This window comes from Copadichromis virginalis, linkage group LG14, assembly GCF_057382275.1.
Source record: "Copadichromis virginalis isolate Kocher_CV1m ecotype Utaka linkage group LG14, C_Virginalis_male_GT1.1, whole genome shotgun sequence".
Lineage (NCBI taxonomy): Eukaryota > Metazoa > Chordata > Actinopteri > Cichliformes > Cichlidae > Copadichromis > Copadichromis virginalis.
In genome coordinates, this window is record NC_140631.1 from 21,985,336 (window position 1) to 22,001,159 (window position 15,824).

A 15,824-nucleotide genomic window follows, 5' to 3' on the forward strand; every position below is an offset into this window, starting at 1 on the left:
TGACTGTGTTAATAACCTTCTACACATAATAGCACATATTTATCCAGTATGTTTATTTTAACAGTTTTAACAGTGAGTAACAGATAATTATTTTGACCATAGTCTTATGAAGTAATTATTTTATACATTTTTATTGTGTAGTTTTCTAAAAAAAATACACAATGTTCCTGTCCTGTAAGCTATGGAAATGTATTAGTAATCTGTACAGAAACAGACACCCCTTATTACACGCGCACCTCATGGTTATTTTTATGGGTTGATAAAATTCGGTTCATATAACAGGGCTGATCTTTAATAGTAACTGGTGATTGTTTTATGATCTAGTATGGATAATAAGGATACGACATAAAATATAATATCAGTAGGAGTAATGTTATGAAAACTGACACATTCAGATTTCTTCCTGTCTGGAATTACCTCAAGGCGTGCAATTAGATTAAACACTTAGGCTATTACATAACCAGTTATTGGACAATGGGGGCATTTATAGACAGAGCTGGAAGTTATATTAAGCTAATAAGTTGGCTCATTAATTTAGTATGTGTAGTGAATGTGATGACCTCTCTCTTCTGAGCCGTTTGAACTTCCCTGCATACTGCCCATCTGTAATGTTGCTATAGAAAAGACAGAATGCAGAGACTCACAGTGGTATATAATAACAGTATGATTCTCCTCTGAAAGCACCAGGAGGCTACAGAGTTACCAAGATGTTTGTGTATTTTGGTGCCTGAACATTTACACACATCTAGTTTGCAAACCAACTAAAGTTCACTCCATTAACTAACAACAACAAAACATCAGTGATTTTTTTAAACTCTGTGACTCTGGACATTACAGTGCTTATCAGACTGTCAGTCAGCTTCATTGAACTGGAAAAACTTACTGTACATTACCGTAGCAATTACTGCTTACATCAAAATTGTCTGTAGAAAACCTTAGACACATATCTGACTATAATCAGTCATTTGTCATGTTGTAATTGGTCACACTGATCTAAAAATACCTATCCACGTTGGGATCTTGGAGATTATGTAAAGGTGATGATATGTATTTAAGTGAAAGTGAGACTGAAATGAATTTAATAAGACTCTAAAACTGTACTAAATGTATCTTAAAGTGACTTTTTAAAAATGGACTAGTACTTAAAAAAACATTTTCTACTCAATTATTCACACAAGTACACTCTGAACCAACGTTTACTTTTTTTGTTGCTTTTCTGTGTTCTGACTTACTGTAAAATAGACAAGACTTGGAATGTGATCACACTTGACTGCTTGGCTGCCCATGAACCATCATCCGTAATGCCTTGTTTTTGAGTGGCACGACAGGAAAGTGTGACAGAGTATTAGGGCCACATTAAAAAAAAAATATATATTATTGATCATTTTGAGAATAAACATGAAATTTTGATATAAAAGTTGCTGTTTCAAGACAAACTGCTACAGTTGCAACACCATCTGAGTTAGTGAAAGCAAGCGAAGAAGCATGCATGAAGTCATTTAAATCCACACCATTTAGTAACTCGTTGTTTTGACTGAAGACTAGATGGTTAAAAATAATGAGAATCTGGGGCTGTGAGCCTAGTCAGAGATGTGCCACTGACTTCCAAATATTAAGCAAGAAAATCAAACAAGATGTATAAAAGTGTGAATTTCGTGTTACTATTGCTGGCTTTATAAATAACTCATGAAGTTAAGTTGAAACCAAGCACACCATTGTTTTTCTTGTGACATTACCAATAAGTTTGATGTGTCACATGGCCCTCTTCTTATTGAAAAAACAAAGTTGTATCCAAGCTGGCCGACTTCTAAATGGCCACCATGGTCACCACCCATCTTGAGGAGTTTGCCCCCTCACATATACTAATGTGACACAAACAGGACTTTAATATCACCAACCATTCCCATGTTATTACGGTGTATCCATATAAATGGCCCACCCTGTATACATGGTACACATACACACACGCCTACATATAGCTATATGCTTGACTTTTCCGGCATGGCTCGGATTTGTTATATAACTAATAAGTACCACAATAACTTTCAAGTTTTGCGATTGTTTTTCGCAGATTTCTGAAATATTTGTGCAACCTGAGTCTGTGAACAAGTTTATTTTAGCTAGTTTCAGATTTTAGTTTTGGTTTTATGACCTGTTACTAAATATTTTAGCTCTAGTGTGTGTAGCTTGTTCTCATATGTACATAATATCCTATCTGCCCAACACCGTATGAGATTTCATCAGCTGTATCAGTAATTTTATGGGTGTTTTTGTACACACCTCTTCTCGCTTGATCGACACTTGATGGACATGTCACTATGCATTATCACAAAAGATGACTTTCCTTTTTTTCCTTTCCTAGAACACCCAGCTATGTCTGACTGGAATAATACTTTTTCGTGGACTAATCAGTGCTTTCTTTTACGTTACATACATCATTCAGCAAATGTGTTCTTCAGAATGTTTGACGACAAAAGAAAAATCTGTCTTTTATTCACTTTTATTCAGATAAATACGATTAGTTTAAAAGCATTTGGGGAGTTTCCAGACACAGCATTGGAGATGATTTACATAAAATAGCTTGGCCTTTACAGGAATCAAGAACAGCCAACACCCAGCCCCCAGAATGCGTTCCGTGGCTGCTTACACGACAGTGAACAAAAGATGCGGGGGTCACACCATTCAGAGACTGTGCAGCGACTCTACTGCCCCCAAGTGGCAAAGAAAATAAATAAATAAATAAATCAAGTGACGCACATTTAATGCATCACCCTTAAAGCGCTAATTTCCCTCATTTTGTGTAGTCTATGAAAAACGATTATGCACGTATTAAAAAGATTAAAAGAAATGTAAAGAACTTACTCTCTATATTAGGGGTTTCACAGTGTTTATTATATATATAGCACTTTTAATTCATTCATTCATCCATTCACACAACAGCCTTATTAAAAAAAAAATATGTGAAAAAAATTGTGGCTATGATGTCTTTTTTATTGTATTTGTTAAAGTTGTGTTTTACAGTGATTGGACGTGGAAGTGTGATAAAGAAATGTACCCAGTAAAACCACATTTCTTCCTGTGGGTTTTAACTGATAAACATGATGTGAGCACACAAACTAATTTTGGCAGCGAACTGATTCAATCTGTGGATCTGCTTCCTCTCTCTCGAATCGTACACATTTCACTTGTCACTCTTTTGTTTACAGTTTTTTCTGATTGCTTAAGCACATTTTTTGTAACTATTGGCTAATTTTGCAAAACTCTTCACACAAATAAGAAAACCTGTCACCCAATCATCAAAACATTGTAGTTCTCTTGCAAAAGCGAACACAGCTAGATTAACTCTTCACACCTTCGTAAAAATGGTGTTTCCGTATCAAACAGTACACACAAGCCATCATCTACTAAGCACACAATGCGCCAACTGCACACTGATGGTATGAATACAAAACACATCTGGCTTTTGCTTTCTCTGTGCACAAGGTAGGCTATGTCAGTTTGAGCTACTTCTGTCATAGATCCATAAGCATAGAGGGATCCAAACTTCAAGTACTGGTGTTTATTCAAACACATCAAAACAAACACAAGTGGTTATTTCCAAGTATAGGATTATTTGCAATCGCCATAATGACTCTATGGGTTACTTGGTCTGCAGTGAACATGCTTCCTCTGCCCCAGCATCTGGTCATCTAGCAATTCTGTAAAGTAACAATTTCAGTATTTTTACATCAATGGTATTGGTGTGTTTCTCATTGGCATATGGCAGTGCTACAAATCTTTGTGCGAAGTGACTGTGCTAACCGATTCTCATTTCAAGATGTCCTTATGGTACTTGCTACAGTGTAGCGGCTCGAGTTAGGCTGGACCCGTTGGCCAGCTACCCTCAGGGTCATTCCACGGTTGATTACATGGTCCACTATTGTAGCTCTGATGTCATCAGCAATTCTATTTCTTACTCTTCCTACCCTTCCTCTCCCCCCTCCTCATCTTCCTCTCCCCCCTCCTCGTCTTCCTCTTGCTCCTCCTTGTCCTTGTCGTCCTCTTCATCCTACTTCTTCACCTCCACGTCCTCTTCCTCGGCCTCCTCTACTTCTCACTCTTTCTGCTCCCTCCATTGTACTCCGCACACACAGCTTACCTGTAATATAGTGCTTAGGCTGATTGCAAAGTGAACTAATTATCTAAAAAAGTTTTCACATGTGAAAGTGTGCCAGACAGTTGGCAAATTAGTGTTAATGATAGCCATACATGTGTATACTTTTGCTAGGAGTGTGTTGGAAATTTGGTAATTGAGTGTTGTGCAGTGAATTGTGCCTACAGTTTTGCAAAGTGTGTGTTACAAAATTGCAAACTGAGTGCAAAGCAGTTTTTGTGCTTTTAGTTTTGCAAACTCAGTGAGTGGTTTTGCTATAAGTCTGAATAGTTTTAGAGATTGTGCTACAGGAATCACAGTTAGGGTTTAAGCATTCAGAAAAAACTGTAAGTTGACTTTGTGTCTCACTCTCTCCACACTGAAAAAAGAAAATAGTTGAACCAACTTAATTGAATTATTTCAATTGGTAACACCAAATTTAAGTTCTTTGAAATTAAGTTAATACATTAAATTAACACAACTGATTTAAGTTACATGTACTTAATAAATTAATTGCTGTCAAATAAACATTTTGCATTAATCCAACTTAAAATGAAGACATTTCAACTTAAAGTTTTCAGTTTTTCCAACCCAATAATTTGCATAACCCAAAAGTAAAATATTGCTCTTTGCTAACCTAATAATGTGGTTTAGTGTAAATTACTTTTTGTAGTGACTCTAAAATGAAATTTTAGTTTGTATAATAAAGCTTAAATCAAAATTTTAAGTTGCCTGAAAATATTTTTCAAAAATTCAAAATCCAATGTTTTTTTTTTAAAAATGCTTTATTGTATAAATGTAATAAAGTATTACCTTTATGGCAACCAACACAGCTTTTGGTCAAATACATTACACATTTGTCCTTTTTGAAACACATATGCACAAAATGCAAGTAATGCTTAGTAGGACCACAAAGTTGTCAACAAAGTGTAAAGTGCAACACAGTATTACACAAATATCAATCTTAACACATACAGTGTCAACTATGAAAAAGTGCCCCAAGAGTATACAGAAACTTCTCTTCAGCTATAGCCAATGAATAAATATCTGAACAGTGTAGCTGACCAATGGGGATGAAAAAATATAAACACTCCTCTAGAGTTTTAGAATGTCACAACAGTTTGTTGTATAACTGAGCACATCAAACCTGAAATGCAACCTTTCCCTTGAAACGAAGGCAAATATGTCTGAAAAAAAATTAAAAAAATAAATAAAAATACCATAAAAGCACATTAAATTGGGGTTTGAGGTCTCTTGGAGCATAAAAAAGGCCCAACATCCAAAAGAGACTACATATTTTACATGCTATATGTCCAAACACAGTTGTTCCTTCGCATTATGGCACAGGGCCATTTGTTGGTCATTGTTCTGTGCCATTACTGGGAGCTTTGAAGTTTGATATACAGATTTTGGACTTTGGGGGACATCTTGTGCTGATCAAGCTGCATGAAGATTTTTTGGAGCACTTCAAAAGTGAAGCGAAAGGGTTTTGGATAAGCTAGGTTGAGTGCATAGATCAAACCTAGAAGCAGGGCACAAGCTGAGGCAACTGAAGTTAGTTCATGCAACACTTCCACACCCTCAATGACAATGCCAATGTCTTCAGGTGGCTCCTGCAGTCCCTCCCCCTCCTTCCGAATCACATACACTGCCATGGTGACCTCCTCCAGGTCCCTCTGAACATCATCTGCTCCACAGTCCTACAGAGGGGTACAAGACACAAACACAAATCATCATTAGCCTCACTTCTTACTGTGATTAAGTGTTTGGGTGATGTACCAATATGTGTTATGTGCTGGGCTATTTCTTGGCTGGGTGTCATCACACACCAGAAACAGCAGAGAGAGGTGTATCAATCTGACTCTAATCAAATTGTAAGCAAGAAAGATAAGATTTCCCAACATGTCAAACTATTCCTTTGAACTTAAATAATCAAGTAAGCCCGTCTTACTTAAAACAAAGTCAATCCGATATGTAATGTGTTGTTGCTGGGAATTACATAATGTCCAATATGGTCATGATAATAAATACATGTCAGCAATCCAACTAGGGTTCACGTGTTATGTTTGTTCTAACAGTTAACTTTTTTGTGTCCCTTTGACAAGATGTGCTGACAAACTGTTGAAACTTACAAGGTATTCCTTGATCAGGCCATCTGCATCTTCTCCCAGGAAGATGGTGAGGGCTTTCAGCACACATTCCCTCCGATGATTAATGTCCACAGTCTAGAACAACAAATGTTGAGTAATTTTAAACTCTAAATTTCATAAGACAGACATCCTTACTCTTATTGCTTAACTTACATGTACTTTATTTAAAAACAGTAATTCACAAGCCCAGAGATTCATTACAGAAAGAAAAGGGGATGAGTTCAGTGGAGTCGCTAAAAACATTCATGCATATGAAAGCCATGATTAGCATTGGCCTGCCCATATTGTCTTTATGAAAGATTCAGTTAAATATATATATATTTTTTTGGATTCAGATATATTTTGACAGCCCTCTTAGTTACGAAGCATCTTGTTTGATGGTACAGATTTACCTGGTCCAATGTGTCCAAGATGTTCGCAATCTTTTGGCGTGTTGCTCCTCCTTTGGCACGTATGACTTTGATCAGCTGACTTGAGTGCATGTCTAACTGGGCCATGAACTTCCACTCAAGAGGAACAGCCATGAGCCTCTGGAACTCTGTATTTATCTAAAAACAAAACACAAATGACAGTAGATATTGTATTATGGAACAAAATGCTGAAACTGATTGTATGCCAAAATGTCTATATCCCAAAAAGTATAACATATATGGGAATTCAAAATGTAAATTCTTTCATTAAGTTCAGTGTTATAAAATCTCAACCAAATCAAGTTATGACCGATTCATGAAAGTTAACTGCAATAAATCCCGAAGCATACAGACTTCGATCACTTCAGTTCCATTCTTACCTCTTTCTGTGTGAAGAGTGCAGGCCATCTGTCCTTCAGTTCCTGAATGCTTGGTTCTTGGTTTACCACCTCATGTCGTCTGTAGGCAAACGTGTTAGCCATTTTGTCTGCGATGACCCTTTCATTGTCCCTTATCCCGATCTCTGTCAGAAGTTCTAGTCTCACTTTTTCCATGCTGTCCAGAGTCTCACCAGTAGGAAAGGATGGATAAAAGTTAGCTTCAGAACGTTTTGGCTTCTTCACTTTTTTAGCAGGGAAAGCATCTGTAGTAGCTTTAGATTTCAGTGAGTTTACACACAGCTCTGGACACCCCTGTAATTTGAGCTGGGTCCTGTAGTTTGCCATTTTGTACTTCAGTCGTTGTTTCCAACCGTAGCAGCCATTGAATGATCCAGGTTCTTTCAAACATGGGTGCTTTTTGATAAGGGCCTCTGCAGCTGCGCAGAAATGTGCATCCTCTGGATAGGCCTTGTAACGGTAAATTTCTTCTGCAACTCTTTTCAGGATATCAGACCGCATTCGGGCGCTTAAAGTCAACATTTTTTGGCTCACACGGTACTCAGTATTCCCCCTCTCTAGCTGTAGCTCTGTGTCATATGAAAATTGGGGAATTGCAAAGTCTTCTGGCCACTGTTGTATTCGAGATGACATAGATTCAGGGGATGAGAGGATAATTGTGTCATTTGATGCCACCGAAATACCGTCATCAGACTCAAATGAAAGAGACAGAGATGAAGTGGACTGATCGGCACTGATCAAAGGTGGATTTGTTTGCTGGTGGATCACTTTGATTGTCCCCAAATTCCGAAGTTCGGTGGTAGAATTCAGATTAAAGAAGTCGTTGCCAAAGTCTTGGTCCATGTATTGCAGTCTGAAGTTACCTTTTAACCCAAAGGTAGTCTTTATCGTGCTGAGAAGGTCTTCAAGTGACTCTGGGATGCCATTTGGAAGAGTCAGCTTTTCAATGTTGTTCTCTCCTAAAATCACCTTCAGTCTTGCAGGTGTTGAACCAGCCATGGTGGTCTGAGAACAAAGCACAAGCACAGTTAGTGAGGATCAGCATGTAAACCACTGACATTTCCAATTAGGAGAATTTAATGTCAAACTAGAGGAAAAGAGAGAAGGCAAAGAGAGGAGGAAAGGGGAGGAGAAAATGAAGAGGAGAGGTGGAGATCAGCTGAGGCAGCGAGGAGAGAAGGCAAACCGAAGAGGAGAAGGGAGGAGAAGAGAGATGGCGAGAATATGGGAGACATTGAAGAGAAGAGAGAAGGAGAGGAGGTGAGGAGAATATAGGAGACAATAAGGAGAGGAAAGAAGAAAAAGAGAAGAGAAGCAGAAGGGGGGAGAGCATAGGATTAGCATTCACTGACTGGAATCCAGCGACCTGCATTAAAAAAAATGACATAACTGATGAATTGCCAATGACATCATCACACCACTTTGGCTTGCAGTATAAAATAAATATGTTCTGAGAACACATTAGTATTGTATGGGTCTGGGTTTTGTTTTCCCACTTAAGAAAATACTTTATCATATTTTGAGGCCTCACCATTTAAACATGGACATATCTTTTCAAGGTGACAAGACGCATCCCTCTAATATTGTAGTCTGCCAGTAGGTATCATGCAGTTCTTGTGGCTCAACAAGTTCCACTTCTTTGCTTGGTGATGTTTTGAGATCATAAGCTCTGTAGTGTTCCATATACCATCCGCTAAGCTTTTTCAGAATGAAGATTAGTTTGTCCTGCAGTATCACCATTTGGATGATTTCACCAAACTCTGGCAGTCCTCCCAGTGAGCCGTGGATCAAGATCATCCCACACTTGTAGATTATTCTATTATATGCTACACTTTTAGCCAAGCACACATTGTCCATATCTGGAGACTTCTGTCTCAGTGCATTTGAGATGTCCTTGTTAAGAACATCAATGTGAACAGTGGAAACATCTGTTACTTCCAGTGGGGGTTTGGCAAAGCTAATTGCATGCAAATGATATGCAATCTGATACTGATGTCTCTGTGAAAGGGAAAGAAGTACATTTTTGAAGCATCTGATGTTCCTTGCAACTCTTTTAAAAAAACTATGCTTTGCTTCGAATCGCATAGTCCATAGTGCAACCAGTGGCCCAAACTTACGGATCAAGTATGGATAATGTTCCAAGTAGTGGTGCTTTGGTTTAAGATTAACATCTGGGAAAACCTCTTGAAACTTGATTCTGTGCTCGGAGATCTTAAAACCAAGATATGCAATGGAGTCCTCAGTATGAACAGGACTGACAACAAGATCAACAATGTCCTTCAAGTCTGTTAAGATGTGCCAAGCAGGCTCCTCACAGGGTACACTCTGCCCAACGAACAAAGGCAAAAATCTGATAAGACTCCAGTTCTCGTGTGCATTCCCTCCTACACTTTTTTTGGATGCAAAACTGAGAGCCACAGGATGAGGTCGATTTGTTTTGTCAGCCCACTTAAAGTTGAAAGATGATATTGCTTCATTCAATGTACATAATGTGAAATACTTTTTTTTGATTAACAAATTGAGGCAAAGCGCAAGTTCAAAAGGAACAATTCCCTCAAAAAGATCATGTACAACATCAGGTGGAAACCCAGTGGTAACATCAAAATGTGAGAGGTGCTTTGACAAAATACACTTTGATTTCACACCATAATAACTGGGCCATTTGTTTTCCTCGATAATTCGTAAATGATCTGCATGAATGTCTTTTGTTCTTAAAGTAAAGACTTCACTTCTGACTTCAATAGTCTGGAACTCTGATGTTTCTGCAGTGCAAAATCTACATACGTATGTCCCTGAGAAATTTTCAAAGAATCCAGCAATACTGTGTGCACCAAGGTTGTCGGCAACAACACACTGAACAGTGCCTTTTACTGTTCTGCCCAACTTTGACAGAAATATCCCACTCTGTTCCAAAATTACAAGATCATTAATTACAGGTTTTAACACTTTCTCATACCCATAGCACTTCAGATCATTACTTTTGATTAAAGCAGCCAAATAGATTGAGGTTAAAGCAGAATTACAGCCTGGTGGCAAATTACCCAAAACCCAGTACAATCCACAAATTTTATGCTTCCTCCGTGATGTACCAAGGGGATTACATATTTCGAATTCATCAATGTATAATATCAATGAAATGCTTTCCTGCTTGGACAACAGTCCATTTTCATGGAAGAAGTCACCATCGAAGATAGTTTTGTAGTGCACATAAGTTTTTTGAGGCTGATTATCTACAGTATTCAAATTAACAGCCTGATCCAAGATTGTCTGGCAGTCAAGAATATGCTGCAGACTTTAAAATTGAAATATATTGGAATGACTTGTTATTTTTTCGGTCAAGTATATATTCCACTGGTTCCACTACTTTAAAGTGGCTCTTATAGTATGCTTTTCGTCTCCAAGGACTGGAAAGTGGACCTTTATCTCCAATTGCTTTTTTTACAGGGTTTGTCTCACAGAGTACACTGGCTAGCTTTTCAACAACTGACTGGTCAAATTGGCATCCGTTGTCTTGTAATACTTGGCTAATAGTCTTTTGGGTAATCGCCACAGAAACAGAACCAATCAAATAGTTTAACTCCTGCAAAAGCTCATCTACAGCTGCATTAGACACAAGAAAGATGTGTTCCAACTTAAGGAGCACTGAAGCAATTTTAAGCTCAATATCCTTCTCTAAGTTTTCAGAATACCCATTGTCAAAAGCAGAATTTAAATTTACATCACTCTCTATAATTTCCACATCTGAAATATCACTGGCAACACTGGCAAAAGATTCATCAACAGAACTTATTCCAGGCTTAAATGTGTTCACTGTACCAGAGTGTTTTCTGTATTTATGACTTTTGAAGTTCTCATAGACATTGGTTTTATATTCACAGTTTTGGAACACACATGTTACAGTCTCCTTATTTTTAAGATGCTGATAGATATGTTGAAAATATTCTCTTTCTGTGGAGAGTTGATTATGGCCACAAATATGGCAAGTGAATGTGGACGCAGCTTTGGAGACTGCTTGTTGGGCAGGGTGATTTCTTGATAGATGGCTCAGTAGGGCGTTCCAAGTCTTGAACCTACATGCACAATTTAAATAAGTGCATGGATATGAGTGGCCTCGTCCGTAATGCCTATGAATCAGTTTGTAGTGTTTGAGCAATTCAGATCTTTTTGTTAATGTTGTCCCACAGTCCTTGCATCTCCACATGAAGCATAGCACTGGAGGAACAAAGAGACACGCTTTACTGGGTGTATATAAATAATTTGAGAAAACACAGAGGGAGAGTTGGGCAATATTACAATATATCAATATGGTGATATGAGACTAGATCTCATCTCAGCTTTTTGCCACATTGCCCAACACAAAGCGAATCATTTAAACACAAAATGTATTCATCAAATGTAGCCAGCCCTCTCTAATTAGATTTTAAAGGGATAAGTTCAAAACAAAAGTTTAAAAACAAAACCCAAATGCCCATAGGTACTTTTTTTTTTTTTGCAATTGTTTTATATATAAAGCCGATTCCTGTTCAGTGTAAAACTGAATTAAGTTTAAATGAGACATTACTATTTTGAACTTGCATACCTTTGTTGTTGATAAACTGAAAGTACGCAAGTTCACAGGTAAAACGAGCTGCCTGGCACGCCTCCACACAGGAATGCCCCTCTTGAAGTAGTCACAGAGCTGAGAAGAAGTTAGGTCAGAAGGTGGCGATGGGGCATCACATTGGACACCAAGCCAAAGGTTGTGGCACTGTCCAGGGTTCCAACCAGAGGTGATGTAATCTTTCTGCCATCAGCAGACACCCCTCTGGAGAGGTTGACAGGAAGGAAAGGAAGCGCTACCCAAAGTCCTAAAGATTAAAGATATGTTCGAGTTAGTCTGTCGATCTTTCATCATGTTTACAGTGTTCATCTGCATCTATGTACTTATATATGTATTCAGACACAGACCAGAAGTGTGCTAGGTCTACAAGAAATCTGATGGCTGTATTTTCTGTGTTCAATAGCGTAATACTTTCTTCTATGATTTCTAATTTTGATTTTCTGCCGCACACCATCTCCCTCTCACACGGCTGATCCGTGCGTGTACGAGCGCTGCACGCACCCTTTCTCCTCGCCTTCTTAACGTTATGTACATTGAAAGCAATGCAAGCGGCAGTAAATGCATGCTTCCTGGAGCCACCACAGCTAAACTTTACCTCCTACATCACCCGTGGCCGTGACCGCGTGAACTATTCGCGCCGACAGGCATACTGCGAACAACCACTCGTGTATAAATGCGCGCGCCCGAAGTAACGTATTCTGAAGAGAACCGCGGCCCAGCTTGCCGCTATAATGTGCTAATGCTAATGAATAACTAACAGTAAGCCAACACCGACACACTGCATGAATACACAACTTTAAGCTAGCGTTACGATATTAAAACAAGAGAGTACCGCCGGAAAACTACTAACTTAACCTACATGTCCAAGCACAAACTACCAACAGGTCTGACATTTCGCTAATGTTAGCAGGGCTGAATGATAGCGGTTTGGTCAGGTCAGTTTACTAAACACTTAACAAACTTAACAATACAGTTGGAATATTTTTATATCTAATATATTAAAATATGTGTTCTACATTTGACTTACCTTCAAGGACTATGGAAAAAGTAATATCTTCGTTACCTTATTGACCAAATTGTTCACGAGGTCCTGCCTGCAGCCAAGTGCCTCTCAAATTGTTGTTCTCAACCGCAAGTAGAAAATTCTGGAGAAGGCGGAGACGTCATGACATCAGATGCACTGCGTCAGGAGAAACCTAATTGATGCAGGTTGACTCTAATGAGAATAGCAGGTTACATGTGTACTGAGGGAACAACACGTAATAACAAGTTGATATACTCCACAAATTTAGACTGGCTCCACTAAAGCAGAAATCTTAATGAAACTGACTCTGAACTTTACATAACTTCAACTACTGCTGAAATACACTTTTTAGAGTGCACTGACAGCTGGAGTCACCAGCCCTCAGGCACCGTGACAAACTCTGTACTGCACAACGAAGCTCTGAAACAGCCCGGCCTACACATGGACATGCAGGGCACATAAATGTGGAGTAATTTTCTCACGCTAAATTATGACACACACACACACACACACACACACTCACACACACGGGTTAGAGCAGGGACTATTTTGTCATGCATTTGAAAATCACTGCAAAGGGCACAAAGTACTATAGAGGTCTACAGTCATTAGAGGCAATTTGTATCATCATCAAAAAGTATCTCTTTGTACGGCATACAGAGTCCCAGGTAGTGTAATTATTGTTGTTGCACTCTGGTACATTTGGATGTGAAAACATTATTGCTGAAATAATCATGGGGTATATAAAGCAGGAAACAATTAGCTGTTTCTGGATGGTCATCAGTACTTAGTGTTTGAAAATAAGAACTGAATAACAGGAAAGTTATTGCATTTTGTTTTTCAGAAATTTTTAATGATAGATTTACAGTTTTTTACAGACGCTAGGACACATTTCTCAATACTTAGGTCACGTTTGCAAAACTCCTCACACAGTGAGCACAACAGAAGTCTATGTGGGCTAAACTGAGGACCAGTTATCATTGTTTTGGCACAAAATGCATTCAATGACTACATCTCTCAAATTTCATGAATTATCTTCTCACTCAGACACAACAACTGCCAAAAACCTTTGTACGTACAGGACATTTTGCATGTGCTTACATACTGTTTTCAAAACTGTTAAACTTATGGCCAAAACAATAACACAATGCAAAACTTGAAAAGACAGCAAAATCCAACAGCAACATTTTAGTGAAACATATTTTACAGTTTTTCTCAAATGCTAAAACACATGTCACAAACGTTACCACCAGGTCCCCCAATGTCTAAACACAACACCCTTCTCTAAAGCTACATAAACACAACCACACCTTCCCACTGCAAAACTCAAACTCCCACACCAAGAGAGCAGCTCGAAGCTGTCAAAACTATAAACACTATACACAGCATTACACACTACAGCAAAACAATTGAAAACACAATGCTCAATTTGTGAGAAGGTTCTTTGTTCCATAACTGCCAATGCATATTTTAGAAACTATACAGTAACGGATCGTCGTAGATCTCTGCAGAGGATTAGGCATTTAGATTTGTGAGTTTCATATGAGTAGTATAAATCTATAGAAAATCCTGCATGTACGTACACTACTGTAACACAACTCAATGCAAAAACAGAATCTATTGCACACAACAGTAATCTTGAAAACATGAACAGGGTGTGAAGTTTTTTTATTTACGTTATTCACACCACACACACACCACAATCACTGTGCGGCATCATGTCGCTGAGCTGTTGCTCGCATCTCGTCCGTAATGAAGGTTGTCTTGCTCTCCCTCCTGGACCTTCTCCTCTCCCATGTTGGCCTTCTCCTCTTCCTCGTTGGTCGCTCCTCTTCCTCCTCTCATTTGAACTCCTCTTCCTCATTGGCCTGCTCCTCTTCTTCCAGGGCCAGCTCTTCTCCCTCCTCTGCATCAAATTCCTCTTCCCCTGACTCTGCCTTCATCCATTGTGTTTGTTTGGAATCTTCAGCATACTGTGCACTCTGAACTTGCTTTTACATGTGGGTACAGCATTAGCAACAAGTGTCTTCAATTTTGAGTCATTGTGTGTAGTGAATGACGCCAGGTGTGTTCCCTGTGTTCAAAGATTGGTGACTGTGGCAAGCATTTTGCATCACATGGGCTTTCATTTGAGGATATGAGCAGAGTTGTTTTGCAACATGTGTTTTAGCAAGGAAAAATGTGTTTAGATTTATGAGTACAGAGGGTTGTGTTTTGTGAATTGTGTCTTCATGTGACATGTGTTTATGGTACTGGAATATGGTGGCTACATTTAGTAAATGTGTTTAGACTACTGGTCATTTGGGTTACAGGATTGGCTTTTGTGTTTTAACATTTGAGAAAAACTGTAAACTAAAAATGCAGTTTAACCAGCCACAGCTGATTCTCATTGTAGATGAACATCTACACAGGTGTTACTCCTTCAATTTTCCAACTCCTTCAATTCTGGCAGCCAGAAGATTCTGTCCTAGGTGTATTGCCCTAGATGACATAAGATGTGATGTGGATGACAACCTGTGGCCAAATGGAGAAGACCGAGTAGATTAGCATTACTATTGTATGTGTATCAGTGGATGGTGTGTATACAAATTCTTGTATTTTGGGATTACTTAGTGCAAAAAAATAAAAATACATAAACAAATATTAACGAATTCTGCATGATGTCTGATTCATTCCAGTAACATATATTGAAATTATAAACAGAGATGTGTCCTTGGTTTACACAAGAAAACACTGTGTAATGCTACATGTTGTTAGTGTTTTTTAGGTCATTGTTTTGTGGGTGACAAAGTGTGTTTGTCGGCTGTCAACCTTTGCTAGTGTTCTGGAAGAATGAGTTTATTTGAGACCTGAATAAAGTGTTTTGGTAGTTGTAGTGCATTTTGAATGTGAAATGAACTGCTTTGCCAAGCTGACGGTCAGTTAGGAGGATTGTGTGAAGTGTTTTGCAAAAGTGACCTAAGTATTGGGAAATGTGTCCTAGCGTCTGTAAAAAACTGTAAATTAATCTTTAAGATATTGTTACCCTACCTAAATCAATATAAAACATAAAGAGGAAATCCTCCAAGAGACTATTTTAAACTTTGTTTTAGGACCTTTCTAAACATGTA

General features: G+C 38.4%; 1 protein-coding gene and 1 long non-coding RNA gene across 6 annotated transcripts in view; both read right to left on the reverse strand.

The window, feature by feature from the left end:
- LOC146693915 (uncharacterized) overlaps positions 1-15,824 on the reverse strand; it is a 340,133-nt gene that overhangs the window by 233,910 nt on the left and 90,399 nt on the right. The window lies entirely within an intron of this gene.
- On the reverse strand, positions 4,910-12,830 carry LOC146693929 (uncharacterized). 5 transcript variants are annotated; one of them, XM_085429933.1, is made up of 6 exons: positions 12,718-12,830; positions 11,670-11,937; positions 7,073-8,095; positions 6,675-6,830; positions 6,265-6,357; positions 4,910-5,832 (listed from the first exon to the last, which is right to left on the reverse strand). In XM_085429933.1, exons 3-6 carry the CDS (start codon positions 8,087-8,089, stop codon positions 5,509-5,511), a joined length of 1,590 nt encoding a protein of 529 aa, XP_085286059.1. In that variant the 5' UTR covers positions 8,090-8,095; positions 11,670-11,937; positions 12,718-12,830; the 3' UTR covers positions 4,910-5,508. The 5 variants fall into 5 exon arrangements, with proteins under 5 accessions (XP_085286059.1, XP_085286061.1, XP_085286058.1 ...); XM_085429935.1 differs by having other exon boundaries at positions 12,754-12,828; XM_085429932.1 differs by lacking the exons at positions 11,670-11,937; positions 12,718-12,830 and adding exons at positions 8,622-9,088; positions 9,208-10,369.